Genomic DNA, 18,729 nt, shown 5'->3' with positions numbered 1-18,729 from the left:
TTTTGCAAGATCTCCCCCTCAAAACTGCATCCTCCTACTAGGGAAAGCAACATTATTTATGGATTTTATTCCAGAATTCGCCACCAGCAGCGTAAATTCTACAGAATGACAGTCTTTCTTTGTATCGGTTACAAATGGTCAAACCAATGCCCCTTCTCTATGTGTCTGACTTATCCTTTGTGGCCCCCATGGGCACTGCCTCCAGTCCTTTTCCCCTTGGTGCCCTATCCTGCCCAATCCTTTTTCCCTCCTGCTCCCACAGCCACGTGCTCAGCTTCTGCATCATCTAGAGGCTCTGCCCTAGCTGGATGCTCCCTCAGGACCTCACCCTGGCTCTGCCAGCATTTCGTGCAGCACTTGAGCCTAAACACACTATGAAGTAAATCAGCATTTTGAGTTGCCACAGACTTGGGTAGAAAGTCAAGAGAGAGTGGTTTTTCTCATAGCCAGGACTGAAAATCAAAACAATTGATTCTGCTGTGAACAGTCGGCAAGCGCCCAGGTAGTCTCACTGATGGTGCAAGGCGCAATTGGTCTAGCAGCAAACGTAGGCCGTGGAGACCAAGTAATGCCACACAGGACACAAAATCAAATAACGCAAACACTGATATGTTGAAAACTTAGAGCTGATAGCGCATGAAAATGAAATTTTCTTCTTCTGATGAGAACCAAATGTTAATTACAAAGTCTGATCTAGGTTTGAAGGCAAGTATTGTATAGCCAAAAAAATTTACAAATGTGTGAAACCTTGGAGACACTTGAAGTGCACTGTTCATGCCAGCTGAACAGCTTGAGAGACACTGGCCTTATGCACATGAAATTCAGAACATTCTGATTAGTATTTCTTTGCCTGTTTTCCCTTTACTCAGCCTTATTTTTTGGTAGAACACAAATCAAAAGAAACAAACAGCAGTTTTCAACATTTCAGTGTTTTTGAAAGCAACAAACCTGAACATAGCCAGAAGGGGTTTATGCTCTACAGACTGTAGTAGGAAGCATCAGCTGCTAAGGTATGTATACAGATGGCCAGCCCCAAACCAAGGCTGAATTCACAGGAAAACAGTGTGGAAACTAGCCAAATATTTGACACTAGAAGGAGATAGCAGCCAGACAACCACACCTAGGAGTGCAATAATAAAGCAGAAACTGGAAAGGCTATCAGCTATTTCAAATAGTGAAAGAGAAGTATTGGGAACTCCCTTTAGGTGAAATTTCAAAAGATAGGGAGATTCTGTTTTACCAACTGCATCTAAGGTCAAATCAGCAAATCTGAGGCCAATGGGGAAAGATTAAAGGAAGCAGGTTATTTATTTGGTAAAGAAAAAGACATGAAAAGGAATTAGTACATAAAGCAACTCGTGCAACTGGGGCTCTGTGGATTGCCCATCAAATACCCACGTACCTGATCAAGACAGCCTGGAGTGGGACAGCAAACCTGTTTTTCTAACCATACCATATACATCCAGCTTGCTTCCCTACACAGAAGAGTCCTGAGGGAGTCCTTGAGTGCTGGGCTGGAAGGGAATGGAAGATGCGCTCAGCACCACTTTAACATCAGTGATCCTACCCAATCTTCCTAACATACACGCGACTTCATTAAAATGAGAAAAAGAAAAAAGACTTTTTGCAAGAAGTGTTTAGAAGTAGTTTGTTATTGCAGACCATTGGCCTAATCCTCTTTACACTCTTCCATCACGCTGTACTTTGCAGCAGCCTTTTTCTGAGCATAGCTGAGGGCAATGCCAGTGCTCCAGCAACACTGTGGCATTCTGGCAGTGCTCTGTCCCATTTGTTTTTCTTCACTGACCTACTACATGGGGAAGGTTGCCAAAACTGGGCACCTCCCAGAGAGCAGTCTTCCTCAGCGAAGCAGTACGTATGTCAGCCTGTGCTGTGCCTGTGTTCCTTCTGCAGTCCCTCCATGAACCTGGTGTTGCGCTCCACCTCATCCCCTGTCCCCAGTTTCCCTGGACAGCTGACCACAAATCCGGCCTTGGCCATGAAGAGAGACCCTGGGGTGCAGGCAACAACCGGCCTTTAGCCCAGGAGGGGGTGACAACTTGCCCATGCAGAAAGTTAGAGAGAGAGAGAGAGAGCATCAGCTGGGTGGCATAAAGAGCATGGCTGCATTATTAGCTGGCAGCCAGTGAGGGTCAACTGCAAGGCAAAAGCTCCAACCGGCTGCAGGCCCTCAGTGCTATCACCTCCCAGTCCAGCCATGGGAAGGATACTTTGACAAATCATACACACAGAAGCTGCAATTCCACGTGTCTTGGGCAATTTCCTCAGTTAAATTGCACTTGACAGTGGAAAAAAAAGAAGAAAACCAGCCCCTGGATGTTCACTTGCAGAGAGCGCTGCGGCTCCTTGGCTGGGTTTGCCTGGTGTGAGGTGCCCCCAGGGCCTCCTGGCCTGGTGGGCAGAGAGGAGAGCCATGGCTTCTCCAGGCGCCTGCTGCAGGCCGCTGGGGGCCTGAAACAGTGGCCACAGGTCCCCAAACCCCTACTCCCACCCAGGCACCTCCAAAAAGGCTCAACCCCTGTTCCGGGCAGAGTTTTCTGTCACAGCCTGCGCTGGGCTCCAGGAGCAGCACCAGAGGCTGGGCTTGGTGCTTTTTAGATGGCACCCTCAGCCAGAGTGCTGTGACAGGGCTGGGAAATAACGCTTTCTTCATGAGACATGAGAAGGGGCCTGCCCACAGCTCACGCTTACCAGGTGCTTAGGTCCCACATCCCCCCCATGGTTTCCAGTGTCCCACTTCTGCTGGCTGGCAGCAAGCAGGAAATGCATTCCAACTGCTGCATGTAGGAAATCTATTTGCTATGTGACATTTCACTTGACCTGCACCGGCCTTACAGGGAAATCAATTGGAGGTCATTTTATTACAGATACATTTAGTGCCTCACTTTCCCATGGGCTTGAGGACATGTTCCCATGCAATTTCATAGAATTTCCAAATTCATATAATAGCACCTACCAGACTCACAGTCTCTGACAGCCCCCATTTTAGAAAAGGTTACTTCAGTTTTTGGAAGTTGATCAGCATTCATCCCTGACCTCTGATTCCCTGCAGCAGGCAGCTATTTGGCATTCAGTTGGCATTGCAACGGGGTGATTCCTTCCCTCCAAAGTTTCTGAAGGTGTCAGAGACTGACCACACAGACAGCTCTGCGTGCCAGCGGGTTTAAAAGCTGCTTGGTGAGCCAAGCAGGGGGAGAGGAAATGGGAGCCCAGGGGTCCTGATGTGGGACTGGTGCAGCAGGAGGTGGCCAGGGACAACTGGGAAAGGAGTGGGCAACCAAGTGTAAGGTAAAGAGACTTAGGGCAGTGAGATTTATGACAGTGATATGGGTGACTGCTGGGATTTTATGAAGCATGTGAAGCAGGAGCATGCTTTTTAGGCATTTTAAGTCTTTTCTATTGCTGTGTGCTAAGGGAAATGCAGCTGCAGGAAGACATATGGCTCAGATAAGATAAGGCTAATAAACATATGGATGAGGTTTAAACTCAGATAGATTGAAGGAATATATTCAGCCTATTCTCCTAACAAGGGTTTTATCCTTGCCTTGCTATTTCCCCTCAGAAAGGAAACTCAGCCTTTAGTCCCAGCATAATTTGGCCTTTTTCTCTAGGTCTCCAAGCAGCATTTGTGAGAGTCCAAAAAGAAAACTATCATCCTGGCTCACACATGCCCCCAAAACAGCCCATTGGTTTCTCTCTAGCCTCAGCGTCTCACTCCCAACATCTCCCTCAGCCCTCAGAGCCACCCCCACCTCGGGGAGCAGGCACCCCAAATAGGGGAGATGGAATGTTCCTCAGCCCCTGTCCTGGGCTGGGGAAAGGCACAGAGAACAGGGGACTCACGCTTAGGTCTTACCTTCCATTGGGAGCAAGGCCAGAGCCATCACACACACACAGATGCACTAACCTAGATAGGCTGCCTGCGAGGCTGCTGCCACCTCCTGCACCCACCAGCACCAGTAACAGCCACCATCACTCTCTTCTGCAAGCCCTCACTCCATAGCAAAGGCTGCCAGGGCTGGCCGTGCCAGATATTTTGCCAGTACACTTTGCATATGTTTTTGTGGTATCCCTTTCAAGCAAGCCTGACCCTCCTGAGGGGGAGCTCCAACCTGCAAACCACAGAGCTCTTCTGGCCTGGCCACTAATTGCCTCACCTGTCCCAGCCACCTGGCCCCAGTTAGAGAGAGAGCTGCTTGAACCCCAGAGGAGATGCATTTTCCTGCTTTAAGGAGCCCGGCAGATTGTTCTGAGCCTGTTCACTCACATTTAGTCCAGTGAAGTTAGCAAACATGTTGAGCTTAAAGAAAATGACAACATCTTAGAGATAGCATTGAGTGTGATTTGGGTGGGGGCAGGGCTTGGACCATTGAGGAATAACAAATCCTGCTTTAAGACGATATCTACTTTATCTGTTGCAAAAAATAGGGCTACATTTATCCTCCATTGGTATTTGCCCAACAGACAATGTTGTCTACTTTTGAAAACACATCAGGACGCACAAAAGAGCTGCCAGATTCTTCCTGAGCTCATGATGCCATTTGCATCCTCATTTTCCTTATCTTGGGATCCAGGCTGTCTTCTTTAATTATCTTTAAATGAACTGCTGCATCTTATCTCTTTTAGAATATTTTATTCTTTGGTAACTCTTCTATCTCATCCTTAGTCACAGCACTAAAAGGAAAGAACTGTGATTACTCTTCTTTGATTTTTAGTGTTTTAACACATTGCCTCTTAAATTTGGGAAACTTTAAAAAAGAACAGTCTATATTCAACTTTACTGTTCTTCTTCTCTGCCCCAAGTGCTGCTACTCCTGGCTGCCCAGCTCCTTCCTGTAGACTTTTCTTGTAAGATGGATGATGAAACCCCTCATCCTACCGTTTACCTGGACCATGCACACTGCATGGCATTGGAGCAAAAGGACTCTTTGAGTCTGGAACATGCAATGTACGACCCATCTGCATTACTCTGCTTGTTCTGACACATTAGCTATAGGTTTACTGTCATGACACCACCATGCCCCTTCCTGCCTGATGTCCCTGTATGACACCTGCATTTTTGTTAACACTTGTTTTCTATCCAGGCACAATCAATTGGTGCATGGAGTTTGCAGTCTCCATGCTGTATTTTATCCCAAAGAAATGCTGTATTTGCTCATTTAGCATCCTGCTCTGCAAGGAGTGAGTATGCCTATCAGAGTACACCACCATCACAGGGTTTGGACATGGTCTGTGGAATGGGGACAAACACAAAAGTGAGAGGAATTTGGGATAAAATTTTAAGAACTTGTGCTGAGTAGCACGAAAGGACTGAAGATACAGATTTAGATGTTTAATAAATGTTTGGGAGAGATTCATACAAGTTCTCCTGGTCCCTTGGCATCTGAATATCCTTAAGACTCCAGGGCTTTCACCTACTTTCCTCATAAGTGACCAGGGGGCAACATGTGGTCACTGCCTTATGGCTGCCAGCATCAGCAGCCACTCACGTGTAGCAATTGCAGCCTTGGAAAGGAGAAAGCTTCTGCCCCTTGTGCATCTTTTTGTGGGACTTGAGGGCCATTTTCAAAGGAGCCTTCCACGTGTGGATATTTCTTGAGGAAATATGTAGCTGGCCTAAAAATGTGACTGGGAGAGTTTTCAGTGGGAGAGAAGGAAAGAAGGAATCGTGACACTTAGAAACCAGCTTTTCCTAAAGTTTATTTTAATTGTGGTCTCCTGTGCACAAAAATCAAAGTTGCTCTAGTCCCACAGTCCGTGTAGTCTAGACACAATCTAACCCCACCATGGGAAAGACTAGCACAGACATTATGTAGATCAACACCTCAGTAGCTACATTTCTATTTGTTCAGCACAATGCATGCTTCCAGTGATCAATAACATACAAATTTGGAAAGTGGGAATTGAGTGAAATAGGTTTTTAGGATTTTGATTATCAAAAGCAGAATGTAGTAAAATAGCTCTGTGCTAAAGCAGCCAAACCAGCACTTTGTAATGTAAGAGTGTGCCTGTCAGGAGCCATTTGTTTAATACTTAATCGTATTAGGCTTAAAGCTAAGAACTATAATCACATGAACCTGTGGGTAGAAGAGAGTAGGTAATGCAGATATCTGGTAGGAGTGGTCAAAGCAGACAGATGAGCAGGAAGCGAGGACAAGCCACTGGACAACAAGCTGCATGGGTGCAAGCGTGGGGGTAATGAGAAGCAGACCACGCCGCGGTGTACAGCACGCAGCAAAGCAAGCCGAGCTGCACACCGGAGAGCAGGACAGCTACTGGCGTCAGAGCAGAAACTGAAATGAAAGCTGACAGTGGAACAACTGCCGGTCGGTAAAGCGCGGGCTTATTATATACCAGTTAACATCGATTCGGGTGCCAAGAATAACAGCAGGCACGGGGCTAGAGCTTGGCACAACAGCGCAGGAGATGATTAAACAAACAAACAAACAACAAATCCCCACCCCAAAGAGAAAATAATTAAAGGAGCACGAGCACGGAGATGCAGCCGTCTTTTGTGGGAAGTGAAGGCTGTGGAGAGCTGGCAGACCTGAAAAGCCAGCAAATAACAACATTGAATTATTGGGCGAAAACTAATCAGTGTTAGCTGTTTGCCAGCATATGTTTGACCTTTCTGAGAAAACTGGCATAAACGATTTTATTAACAAGGATTGCAGGGAGATGGACCGGCGTGGAAGGAGGTTTGATTTCCAGACCATCTGTGATCCTCCTTGATGAGCGAGAAGCTTGTCTGCAGCTATGGTCTGGGACACTGTCCCCTTGTGTGGACGAGGCGGGGTGAGATGTGGTCCAGAGGCAGAGGGGTGGCATCTGAAGGCATCTCCAGGGCACTGCATGTGCTGCCAAGTGCAGGTTGACCAGCGCTCGGTGTCACCTCCCCAGCTGGTGCTCGCCCGTAGCGTTGGGTGTGCAGGGCTGAGCACTGACCCTTCGTGGCCAGGACGCAGCAGTCCAAGCCCAACACGCAGGTTTTGCTTTGTGCTCTTGGCCATTCCAGGCTTTTCCACTCCTAAATGAAGCTGTATTTTTTTCCCTCTGCCTGCATCTGCACCTTTGCAGGGGTATCGTTCAGTGTTTGTGCTGGGTGGCAGGGAAGGGCCTGGTGCTGTCTGAGGCACAGCCATGGCCTCACCCAGATGTCACCGTGAGCTTCTCACCACCTGCCTTTCCAAAGGATTATTTTAAACAGACAAGTGGGGAAAAGGGCGACAAGGATCATACAGGGACAAGAGATGACTCTCTCTATTTCAAAGATTAAATAGCCTGTCTTTTGTAGCTGTGTTAAAAGAAGCCCGAGATAGGGCTGGATTGTGTTTGAACAATAAATAGAGGAAGGAGAGGAACTATTTCCACTCAGATAAAAACTGGTACAAGATCAATGAGTTGTATACTGACCCTGAAAGAATTTGGGTTGGAAAGAAGAAGATATTTAACTGTAAGGATCAGAGTGCCGGAGCAGCCTTTGAACAAGGATGCTGGGAGCAGGTGTCCAACTGTCACAAGACGACATCTGGTTAGGTTACAGAGGAGATTGTGTGAACACAGGAATGGTTGTCAGTTTTGGAAATGATGGTGTAAGAGATGGGGCTTTGGAGTTTCCGTTCTTTTGGTGCTATTCAGTGTTCCTGTTGAAGTGAGATGTAGCCACATGCATCTCTAACCCTACGTTTAGCCACTGAACCCCACGCTAGGAGAGTTTCACAGCTTTCCCCAGCGTCCAGGAAAGATTTTCCTTTTTTTGCTTGATGGCGTTCACTTTGGTTTTGGTTTTCACTCTTGTATAGGCCACCAGAGCAGTCGCAGGCAGCAGCAGACTGCTGGTCCAGGTGTGTGATGCCTCAGTGGCACCGAGGACACTTTCAGGCACCCAAGCTGTTGGTGTCCCCTGGTCCAGGCTGACCCAGGCCAGCTGAGATGACGGGGCATTGAGCTTGCTCCTCCTGGGGGGAAACTCTCACGTTTGGCAGCTGACAGAGCATGACACTAAAGGAAAGAATATGGGGAAGAAAGGCATTGCCAATTAAGAGCTCCTTGCAACTGATGGACTGTTTCCTCTGACTTGAACTGAGACCAGCCCTGGATATGTTTACACGTGCCAATACACCTGGCTAGGAGAACCCCCTGATTTATGAGGAAATTTACCTACAGAAACCAATTCATAGACCAGTATTTGCAAAGGGAAGCTTTCAGCCCATACCACTCCCAAGCTGAATGCTCAGCCAGGCTTTCTTGTTTTACTAGAAGAGGAGAACTAAATACTGGTAAGTGACAACAAATGGAAACGATGCATAAAAACACTCCAAGAGGTAACAACCCATGTAAACACAACCAAAGGAGCTGTTATTTAAAGTGCCTATTTTTTACCCAAGAATAATTGTCAGCCACTAATCTGCTGTGTAAATACGTAGAAAGTCTTTTCTGCTCAGCAGGAGCACTGTTTACCCAAAACCTCCTTCAGAGTCAGTATTGCCCAGCCATTAAACAGTGGGTGTCTTTAGACTAAACCATTTGACAGCAGCATCTCTCAGAGGACTGATAACCAAGTAAAGACTTAAGCCTGTTAAAAGCATATACGACTGTTGCAGCTTTAATACACACGTACAACCAATATGAAGCCTGCCTCTGTTTGTTTTGAATTTGTCCCTCTACATGCTAAATATTCATTGAGCACCTCCCAGCCTTTCCCAAGGATTTCCATGTAATCCATTTAGCCGGGGTTCAGATTAAGCAGTACCTTATAGAAGAAGTGTTAATGCTCCAGCTTGTGTACAGCATTAAAGTTTGAATGTGAAATAGTCTGAATTTATGTTAAAATTGATTTGCTCCCAGGGGATTGTGTGCTATGGATGCAGTGTGGGGGCTAGAAGAGGAACTGAATCAAAGCAAGAGAGGTTCAGAAATTCACATCCCAGCTCAATGCCTGTTCTTACTTCCTCACAGCCCTGCCACCTCCAGAGACGAGGAAGACCACTTTGGCACTAAGATGCTGAATTTGGGCTCTTGGGATCTAGGAAAAGTCCCAGTTCTCATATATGCCTTTATTCTGGGGTAACCTGCCTGTGTCAATAATTTCCACATCTGGGAAGCAGCAGCACAAATACAAAGAGGACAGAATCTGCATGAGATACGAAGGGTTATTAAAATACCAAATGACCCACATGGCCTCAGGGCATGCCTCACGGAGCTGCCAACGTGATGGTGTTAGGACACTGTCATGTTGCTGATGCAATGCCTCTAAAAATCATTTAAAAATTAGTTTGGATTGCATTCAAGAAGGGTGGTAGCCCCTGGATCACAAATGATCGTAAAGTGTAACTGTGATAAAAAGGTAGGAAAAGAACAGAAGCAAATGGTTGCAGCTGATAGCGTTAGCTATCCCTCATGTCAGGATGCAGGCAAATTATCTTCCTGGGGTCTTGCCGAGCAGAGGTTTCTGTGCTTTCTGTTTATTCCTACTTCTCTGCTGCTGTGATCATTTCTGGGAGTTTCCTGCAGGCTTGGATTTTGCAGCGGGGGAAGAAAGTCCTGGGTAACTATTTGCCAGAGGACGTATTTTTGTTCAAGCATTGGGTCCCAGCCTCCTGTTTGCATGCAGATCAATAAATTATTCTGTTTAGTCACCAAATTCACATTTAAGGACATTCAGGACTAAAACCATTGGAAAAAGTATTGATGTTTTGAGATGAGTTTTTGTTTCAATGCATAACATGCAAAGAAACCAACACCTTATTTGCTCCCCTTGTGAACAGATGAGCTAGCAATACTTGCAGCACCATCAAAACAATCAGCATCTTGGCAACTACTTACAGGTTTCTGGAGGTTAGCTGAGCATCAGGGGCTCCTGTCTCTCACGGCCACCTCAGAGCCGCTGCTGATCTGAAGGGGCCAAGGCCCCTGCTGCCCACGTCGCTTCTGCCCCTTGGTGATGCTGAGGCAGCCCCAGGGCACCTGGGGGTGGGGAAATTGGGTCTGGGGGCTTCTCCTGACAACCCATCCTGTGAGGGTCCTGCTGGCTGTGCCATGTGCCTTGATGCAAGTAGCAGCGAGACACAGGGGTCCCCAAGGTGATGGAAAGCACTGGTAGGGGGTATGGCAGCTAATGCTGCCATAGTCATCTTCTTGCTTTCATTTTTGTTTTCTCTGAACGTACAGAAGGAATTTGCATTAAATGGCATGTGGATTTGAATTTTTGCAAAATGAATTTCAAACAATGGTTGATTACCTCTTGCAGATTACTGCCATTTGCATAAGCAGCTACCTAAACATTTGGGGACTTAGGCCCACTGTGATACTGTGCTTTACTACTGGGTGTCAGTATTTTTCACTTCTGTTAAGAAAGAATACCTCAAATCACACCTGCCAATCGCAAAACAAATTTAACAGGTCTTTGCCTGTAGTCAGGACACCAGCCCTGGACAGCAGAACCAGGATTTGCTAATTCCCATTTAAACCAATATTGCAGTTTGCTGCCTTCTGTTTATGCCGGCACCTTAATTAATATTTGCCAACGCGTGGCTGAGCCAGCCACTTCACAGTTGTAGGATAACATGGCATTGCAGGCTAGGATAAAATTAGTCTAAACAGCCAGAAGCACAATAATGAGGAACTTTGAGAGAAAAAGGAAAGGATTTAATCCTCCTAGATGAGCTATTAGTTTTTATAGTCATTATGTTACAAGCAGCATGAACTTTGGCTGGCGTACAGAGAGAGCAGCCGGGTGAATCACACGGTCTTTGCATGGCAGACGTTGGGACCAGCTTTAGGAACAAGCTGGCAGGACCAGCGGTGGCTGCAGCCAAGCTGGATGCTCACGTGTTCAGGGATGGGGAAGTCTCAGCAGTGATGTTGACCTACGCTCCTGCTTATAGGGCTGACCACTTAGTGGACATAATATGGGAAGATCTGTTATTAGAACAAGTGCAAAAAGATTCGGGGAGCACAGGAAAGATACGTACTGTGGAAACTGCTCTCCTGATTTGTGGTACATGCAGTGCAACTGAAGTAACAGCTGTGGGTTATAAACAAATTGCAAAAAGGTAAAATTCCATTGAGTTTAGCTTCAGATGAATTTTGGGCATATCCTTCTTCCTTCCTTCCTCTAGATGTATTTTCCTCTTACTCCCAGCAACAGGTAACGAAGCTTGGTGAAAACTATGCGGTCACTTAACAGCCTGTCGGGATGATTTCGTCCTGACATTTGCTACTGCTCTGATTTCTGCTTTCCCTCGTGACAGGCGCTGTGCTCTGCTGTCAGCCCGCGCACCTGCCCCCAGCCACACTTTCCCTCCTCATTCCCTAAATCCGTTATTTGGCACAGACTCCACAGTGGCAGTCTCTTTGTCAGCTAGGGCAATGGCTCTGACAAATCCGCATCATGACCGGTGAAATAACTCTGCATGACAGCACACATCATCAGTGGCAACATGATGGCCTCTGAAAGTAATTGGGATAAGAAATGCACAGTAAAAAGCAAATAGAATGATATCTCAGGAGGTGATGAGATTTACAACATTGACATTAACAATGCTGCACATTGAATACTCAATATGCATTAGTGAGCACGTGAATTTATAGAGCTGGTCACAGTGATTTCAAAAATTACTGTTTGAAGCAAGCAACATGAAGATGCACACTTTTTGGCTAAGAGCCTCTTGATACACACTACAATGATGGCCATTACTAGTGAAATACTCTGAAGAGAAGAGAAGCCCTGTTCTTTTGCACATCTGGAATGACACTGCTTCCAGGAATAGTAATTTAGTTTTGCCTCCACAGAAGGCAGATCTGGAAGAATGAATAATAATAGCATAGCATCGGGGCAGTGATATTTTTAGCAAGTTATGGTTCATCTCAGTTCACTTCTGACTACAAAGCAAATGGTAATGTGGAGTTGCAAGGTTCTGTTCCAATCTACCCAGAGGACAGCAATGTCCAAGTAACAGCAGGTAAAAGGCATTCCCCTGCCTTTCCCACAAAGCAGCTGGTCTTTCAAAAAAGAAATGGGAAACCTTCATTTGATCCTGTGCGTGACAATCTCTTGCTGAAACAGAGCGCACACATCAGTGTAGCAAGTTTTACACAGCATGCCTGCGTTGACTCTCCGTACCTCCCAGATACTGTCATAGGCACAGAGCTGCACATTGCTGGGAGCCAGGAGAATATCCTGGGGAACTGTTACTACATGCTTGCCCTCTCCTTACGTGAGCCCATACGTATCAGCTCTTGGCCAAAACAATACTGGCCTAGACAAGCATTTAGTGTAATGCAGGACTGCTGCTCTTCTGTAACTACTCTGACATAACCCCCCAACTAGTTAACTTCTGTAGTACTAGCATTAAAACCACGTACCACCCAAGTCTCTGAAGTTACCTACAATAAAAATTACTCATTCCACTACTTATTTCAACTTTCAGCAAGTCTTGTGTTCACCTGCAGTAGATGCCATTGGTAATCCTTAGGAAGAAATTCTTAGGGAACAGGACATGTTCTCAGAGGGACAAACATGGCCGTCACTCTGCTCTGACATCAAAACTCAGCTGGTTCTTCCATTTTCTTTCCCTCATGAAACTAAATGGCCTGCCAGTTCTTTCCCTTGAAATAGTAATAAAACAAATTTATATTTAATCACTGAAAGACAGAGAAGATGGAAAGTGTCAGTTGTAGCATGGGAATAAAGCTAATAATGGGATATGTGACTGGATCAATTGGAAACAGGAGGGTGGTTACATGATGACAGGACCCAAACAATTTTCTTTTCTGTAGGAGTTATTTACTCACTTTTCTGACTCCCTCTTGCAACTTTTATTTCAGCACTGATGACCCACGCTCTCTAATTGGGTTTACATGCACCTGCTTCATAGTTTGCTCCCAGGAAAGATACGCATTTCTTACCAAGGTACTTGTGCAAGTCTGTCATCTTCTCATCTGGATGCCTGCTTTAAGTGCTCTGATATTCTGTGTTGGCTTCACAAGAAGATGTAAAACCGGTAGGAACTGAAGATCATTATTTTGATCAGCGCTACTGATAACCAACAATGAGTTTTTTATTGATTCCCTCAAATATTGGAGTAGCTAGGTTATAAAGACAAGATAAATGTTATGCCACTATTTTTTATTTGCTATAATCAGCATCTGAAACAAAAACAAACACACTTTGGAATGCTTTTTTTTTCACTATAGGAATAATCAATACAATGCTAAGCTACAATCAATATCAAGGTTAGATAACACACTCTGGCATTAACCATCCCTCCTTATGGTGAGGAAGACTAACTAAAGGATGCACAATCTCGACAAATGCAGACAGGCTTTTTGCACGGTATGTGCACGTGCACACACACTACTCAAAAAAATACTCCCCACTTCATAGTGCAGGCAGACAAAAGCCATACTCTTTAAGTTTAAAATAAGAAATACTCACCTATATCACAGTACACGGCTTAGTTCATCGCTTCCACTGTGAATTCTGTGCTTTCATTTCATGTGTCTACATTTTGCAATTGTGTACACACTGCAAAATTATCTTTGTATATCACTTAGCATCTGTGCACATCCTCTAGAGCTTAATGTTATACTGACGTTAAAAGAAATCTTGAATTTTAAGGTACTGAAAACAATAAAATTTCACTGAAAAAAAATCAGTATACATGTTTCTTGTAAGACAGTATGCTTAATTTTATGTCGGTGTTATTTTAATGCCACAGTTTTTGATTATTCATTGTATAAAGAGAAACCTAGGAAAGCAAATCTAAAACACTGTGCCTAAGTTGGTTAAACTCTGGTGATTTATGATATATGTACAGTATATAAATATATTTATGTATATATGTACATATATATTGGTTAACATTCATTATAAATAGAACTGTGTTAACTTAGGCAGTATAAAAATAGCCACTTTCCTGGGAACATGCAAACACAGTATGCTCTCACCTAATCTACAAAACCCAAAACAACCAAAATCTTTTAGCTCTGGTTTTCTACAAATATAAATTGAAGACTTTTAGCAATTTAACCATAAAGTAAGTTTTTTCAGTAAAGATACAAAATCTGTTTGATGCTAGCTATAATTAAGCTCAAACACAGAATATTTCGGGTTATTTACTTTCAAGTATTTTCCCTTGTGAGCTAATTCTAGACACGCTGCAATTTTTTTTTCTTTCGCAGTAAAATATTGTTCGGCTCTAAACACTAAAAGCCAAATTACAGGCAATCTGGCATGCTTGCACTGCAGGGAAAAGGCTCTCCTCTACACTATTCCTATGTGGGAGGCTGTCCTAATATGGCTATTTGTGCTCCAGATCTTTTGTTCATTGCAAAGCATTACCAAGATTCCATTTCATAGATACTTAAGGCCAGAAGAGAGAGTACTGTGTCCACTTAGTCTCATCTCCTGCTCCCTGAAATTCACTCCGAGGTCCCTGCATTCAGCACAGTGAGTGGTAGCTGGACTGAAATGCCTCTCCTGTAATAGCCAAAGAGGTTCCAGCTTCACAAGTTGAGTGGGATCTTGACTTTTTAGTGACTTTTCCCAAGGGGAAAAAAATTCGGTTCCATCCGAACCAAATGTGACATTTTTCCTTTTTTCTTGCCATATGAAAAACTGAAAAATTTTTTGTTTTGCCCTGAAACTTTCCATTCTCCTTCAAAGTGCTCTGAGTACTAGTTAGAATACCAAAAGAAGAAAAAGGGGCTGCGTTAAAAGTTGACGCTACTTCTGTTCTTCCAAATGCCTAGCAGGTCAGTACCCCTAGCTTGGACTGTGGAAGAAGCAGAGCTGAGTCCTTCCTTGCAGAAAAGATTTCAGCTCTCTGCTACACGGATGCCTTAAGCGCATGACTATGCCAAATATGGCATATGCTGAATTTCATTTTTTTCGTTTTGTTCCACTTAGCTAAAAAAAACATTCCTAGCCATTTCAGAGGAGAAAGGACTGAAATGCAGCTGGTTTCCCATCCCTAAAACTCTATCTCATCCAGCATTTTTTAATTGCTCTTGCTACCTCTCAGAATTTATGAAAGTATTTTTTCAAAGCAAAACAGCATGGAAGACTCAAGGCACACTCTCTTCAGGACAACATTTTTCTTGTTATTAGGGGATATTTTACAGAAGTAGGAGCTTTGAATGTAAATGGCCTGGGCAGAGGAGGGAACGGAGCCTTGCTTTTTCATTCCTAGAGTGATTGTTTGCACATGCAAGTTACTGGGCAATAGGGGGATGATCTAGATATTCGCCTCCAGCAGGTCTACAGGTATTGCTCTGGAAATTGTTTCCAGATTAAGATATTTGGTGCATTTGGATTAAATCTATGACTACCTTTCTGTGAGAATCAAAAGTGCACATCCTAAAATTTGCTATTTCACCCACTTGCAAGATAGGGCGTGCAACTAAATGAGTTGGAAGTCAGTGAAGACCTACTCTCCTAAAGATATATGAAGTTGCTTGTGCAAGCTTTTCTCTCTGGCACCTTTGAAAGTGGTACTCCTCACTCCTCATCTCTTAAGCAAAATGGTCTAATGTTCCCAGCCACATCCTACATTTCTTTCCCTATTCCCAGGGTGGCTCCCACATTTTTCCCAGAAGTCTTTTCTACGTCAGAAGTGATGAATCCTTGTTAAAATAGCACAGTCTTCCAGCTTTAATATTTTCAGGAAAAAAAATGCGAGGCATTCTATTTCTTATGGTAAGTAGCATAAGTGCACCAAAACAATGTTATGGACGCCCCTGTATTAATTATTTAGAGAGCTGTCATTGGAAGTTGGAGACTGGGAAGTCACAAAAGGCTCATTTGCCTTCTGATCGTCCTTCATGGAGGCTGCTTGGTCTGAGATGGAAGAGAAGGAGAGCTGGTCATGTTCCATTATGTGCACTTGGTCCTCTTCCTTGTCCTTCTTCACATAAAACAGCTTCCTAAACTTTTTGAGCTCATGGAGTTCACAGAAAGTCTCAAGAACTACCAACATTGCGATAAGGCCAAGCAACAGGTAACCTGGGTACAAAAAAAAAAAAGGAAAAAAAAGTTTTAATTATTATCAGATTAAGTGGGGCTGGAACAGTTTTAACTCTGTACCTTTTTACCTTTTCCCATCCCTGCCATCTCCAAAGATTATGTCAGTCTTCTAAAAAACAAAGCAACTAGAAACGCGTGCAAAACCAATAAAAACAAAAATAAAATTTACTGTAAAAGTGCTGCTGATATGTTAAAAACCTGACAAAGTTGCTGTATCTGATGAAACCTTGAAGATTATTTACAGCGTTTTACTAACACATAGAAACTATCCAAACTTAATAGTGTTATTTAAATGATATTACCCATGACTTTGGTGGTATGACGACTCTGATTTTTAAAGGTATTAGTTAGCTTCCATGAAGTGAGACTTTTGGAAATGAGGTTTTGTATGGTTAGCAGATCTTTTGTTTTGCACTCGAAACATATGTATCCAGAATTTGAGGGAAGGTGTTAAAATGAGCATTTCTTAATCCCAGTTTTTCATTAGATCCTTGTTACTGATCATTACAATCTAACAAGGAACGTGACTACTTAATTATTTTATCATTTCAATGACTAAATCAAGCAGAAGCTAAGTGTGTAATTATTAATAAATCATGTTCATCCAAAGGCTAAAAATTGAATGTGCTGAAAGATGAACAGAGATTGATTATTAGAATTTACACATGGATAGTGCTTTGTTACCAAAAAGCAGAAATATTTTACATGCAGTTGCAGATTATTCACTGAAAATAACACTCCTCCCTCTCTCTCTTCCAGGAGCACTGTTAAATCAATACTGCAATGCCAGGTACTGATCTAAATCAACACTACAGCTAAAATTTATGAATTGTTTTTAAGCTTTACCTCATGAAATTAAAAGGGAGCTATGCATTAATGCAGGGAGAAAATAGCAAAGCTATGTCAATTAAAAAGCATCTATAAATTTGCACCGAGAAATTTTAATTAGCTCTGAAACACAGTCCAGCTAATCAACGCTTGATTTAGGGAGACCTGTGTTTTCCTTGAAAAGCCTGTAGCAATCATTCAGCATTTTCAGATCTGAACTCCAGAACTGTTATTGAAGAAAATTTAGGTTCAGAAAGAGAAAACTTTTTATACATCCTGTTTGGTTTCATGAATTGTTCACGTGAAAGAAGAAAGAATAATTCAAAAGTTATGAGTGTAGATTATTTAACTTCTACAGTTTTAAAATACATCACTGCCTACTTTTTCCTTTTAGAATTTCCTTCAATCTATTTCCTAAATTTTCAATTTCAAGCTATAGAATGTTTATCTCTGGCCAGAAAAGGAAACTTTGGCTTTTCAGTTGGGGGGTGGGGAGAGGGAAAGGATTTGATCCAACATATTCTTTTATGGTTTTGAGCTTTCAGAATTTCGACAAGGCCTTTATTATGCATGACTTCCACTCTTCACTTCATCATTTACCATCCCCAAATCAACTCTGCAAATCAGCAGGGTAATCATTAAAATCTGCTGGTAAGATAAACAGGATGGGGAGAGGAAGAAACCTGCAATGACCATGAGCCTGGAGGAGACTGAGAACAAAATAACGTGCTCTTTTGGCTAGTTCAAGGCCTTGCCTCAAGGAATGCAAATTCAAGGCACAATTTATATTTTACCTAAAGAAAAAAAAAAAAGTCAATGGACACTTTGTCTATACTATTGCTGGGTCACATACAGAGCACAGACAGAGACATACCTGACATGAATGGTTTGTTTTGTCTATTTAGATCTTTTAATGAGTGCTTCGGCTGATCCAGGACTGTGCAGACTGATGCCATATCAGAAAATATATTCATTCAGAATGTTAACACACAGATAATGTTCTCAGCTGTACTCTTTGATCAAACCACTGATCTCTGTGCCTCTCTTCTGTGTCAAACACAATTAAACTACTTAAATTTAACATTCACGGTCTTGCTTTGTTATCACCTCAGTCTATTTGTCTCTGTTTGACAGCTGGTATGTCCCAATGCCAGCTTCAGCTACCTTCTGTTACAACCAGAGTAAGAAACTTAGCTCTTCTGCCCGTTTCTCACTGCTCCTTGATTCACCTCTGTCTGTCATCTCACCTTACAAGTTGACCTTAGGTTACATGAACCAACTCCTGACTCTGTGATGTGCTGTGAAACCTTAGCCTGATATGCTCCTGACCATCTCTGTAACAGTAATGTGAGCAGTTTTTGCTATTATTATGAGAGAAGTAGCTATGGTTTAGCACAATGGAATTCTGTTTTCAGCTTTTCCTTTCTTAACTGAGAAACTGACCTTATTTAAAACATTCCTCTTTACGCAGTTCACAGATGCATAATTTCACAGAATCACAGAATTGTCTAGGTTGGAAGAGACCTCCAAGATCACCTAGTCCAACCTCTGACCTAACACTAACAAAACTTCCACTAAACCATATCACTAAGGGCTACATCTAAACGTCTTTTAAAGACCTCCAGGGATGGCGACTCAACCACTTCCCTGGGCAGCCCATTCCAATGCCTAACAACCCTTTCAGTAAAGAAGTTCTTCCTAATATGCAACCTAAACCTCCCTTGGCGCAACTTTAGCCCATTCCCCCTCGTCCTGTCACCAGGCACGTGGGAGAATAGACCAACCCCCACCTCGCTACAGCCTCCTTTAAGGTACCTGTAGAGTGCGATAAGGTCGCCCCTGAGCCTCCTCTT

At 43.5% G+C, this 18,729-nt stretch overlaps 1 protein-coding gene across 1 annotated transcript in view; it reads right to left on the bottom strand.

Annotated features, from left to right (window-relative positions):
• Window positions 1–13,133: 13,133 nt before the first annotated feature.
• KCNK1 (potassium two pore domain channel subfamily K member 1) overlaps window positions 13,134–18,729 on the bottom strand; it is a 34,421-nt gene continuing 28,825 nt past the window's right edge. The window contains exon 3 of the mRNA XM_035561941.2: window positions 13,134–16,027. Coding sequence (XP_035417834.1) covers window positions 15,768–16,027 — 260 coding nt within the window. The 3' untranslated portion in view covers window positions 13,134–15,767. The remainder of the gene's footprint in view (window positions 16,028–18,729) is intronic.

This window comes from Cygnus atratus, chromosome 3, assembly GCF_013377495.2.
Source record: "Cygnus atratus isolate AKBS03 ecotype Queensland, Australia chromosome 3, CAtr_DNAZoo_HiC_assembly, whole genome shotgun sequence".
NCBI classification, from domain to species: Eukaryota; Metazoa; Chordata; class Aves; order Anseriformes; family Anatidae; genus Cygnus; species Cygnus atratus.
Note: the sequence above shows the minus strand (reverse complement) of the source record. Positions and strands in the feature narration are given on the sequence as shown.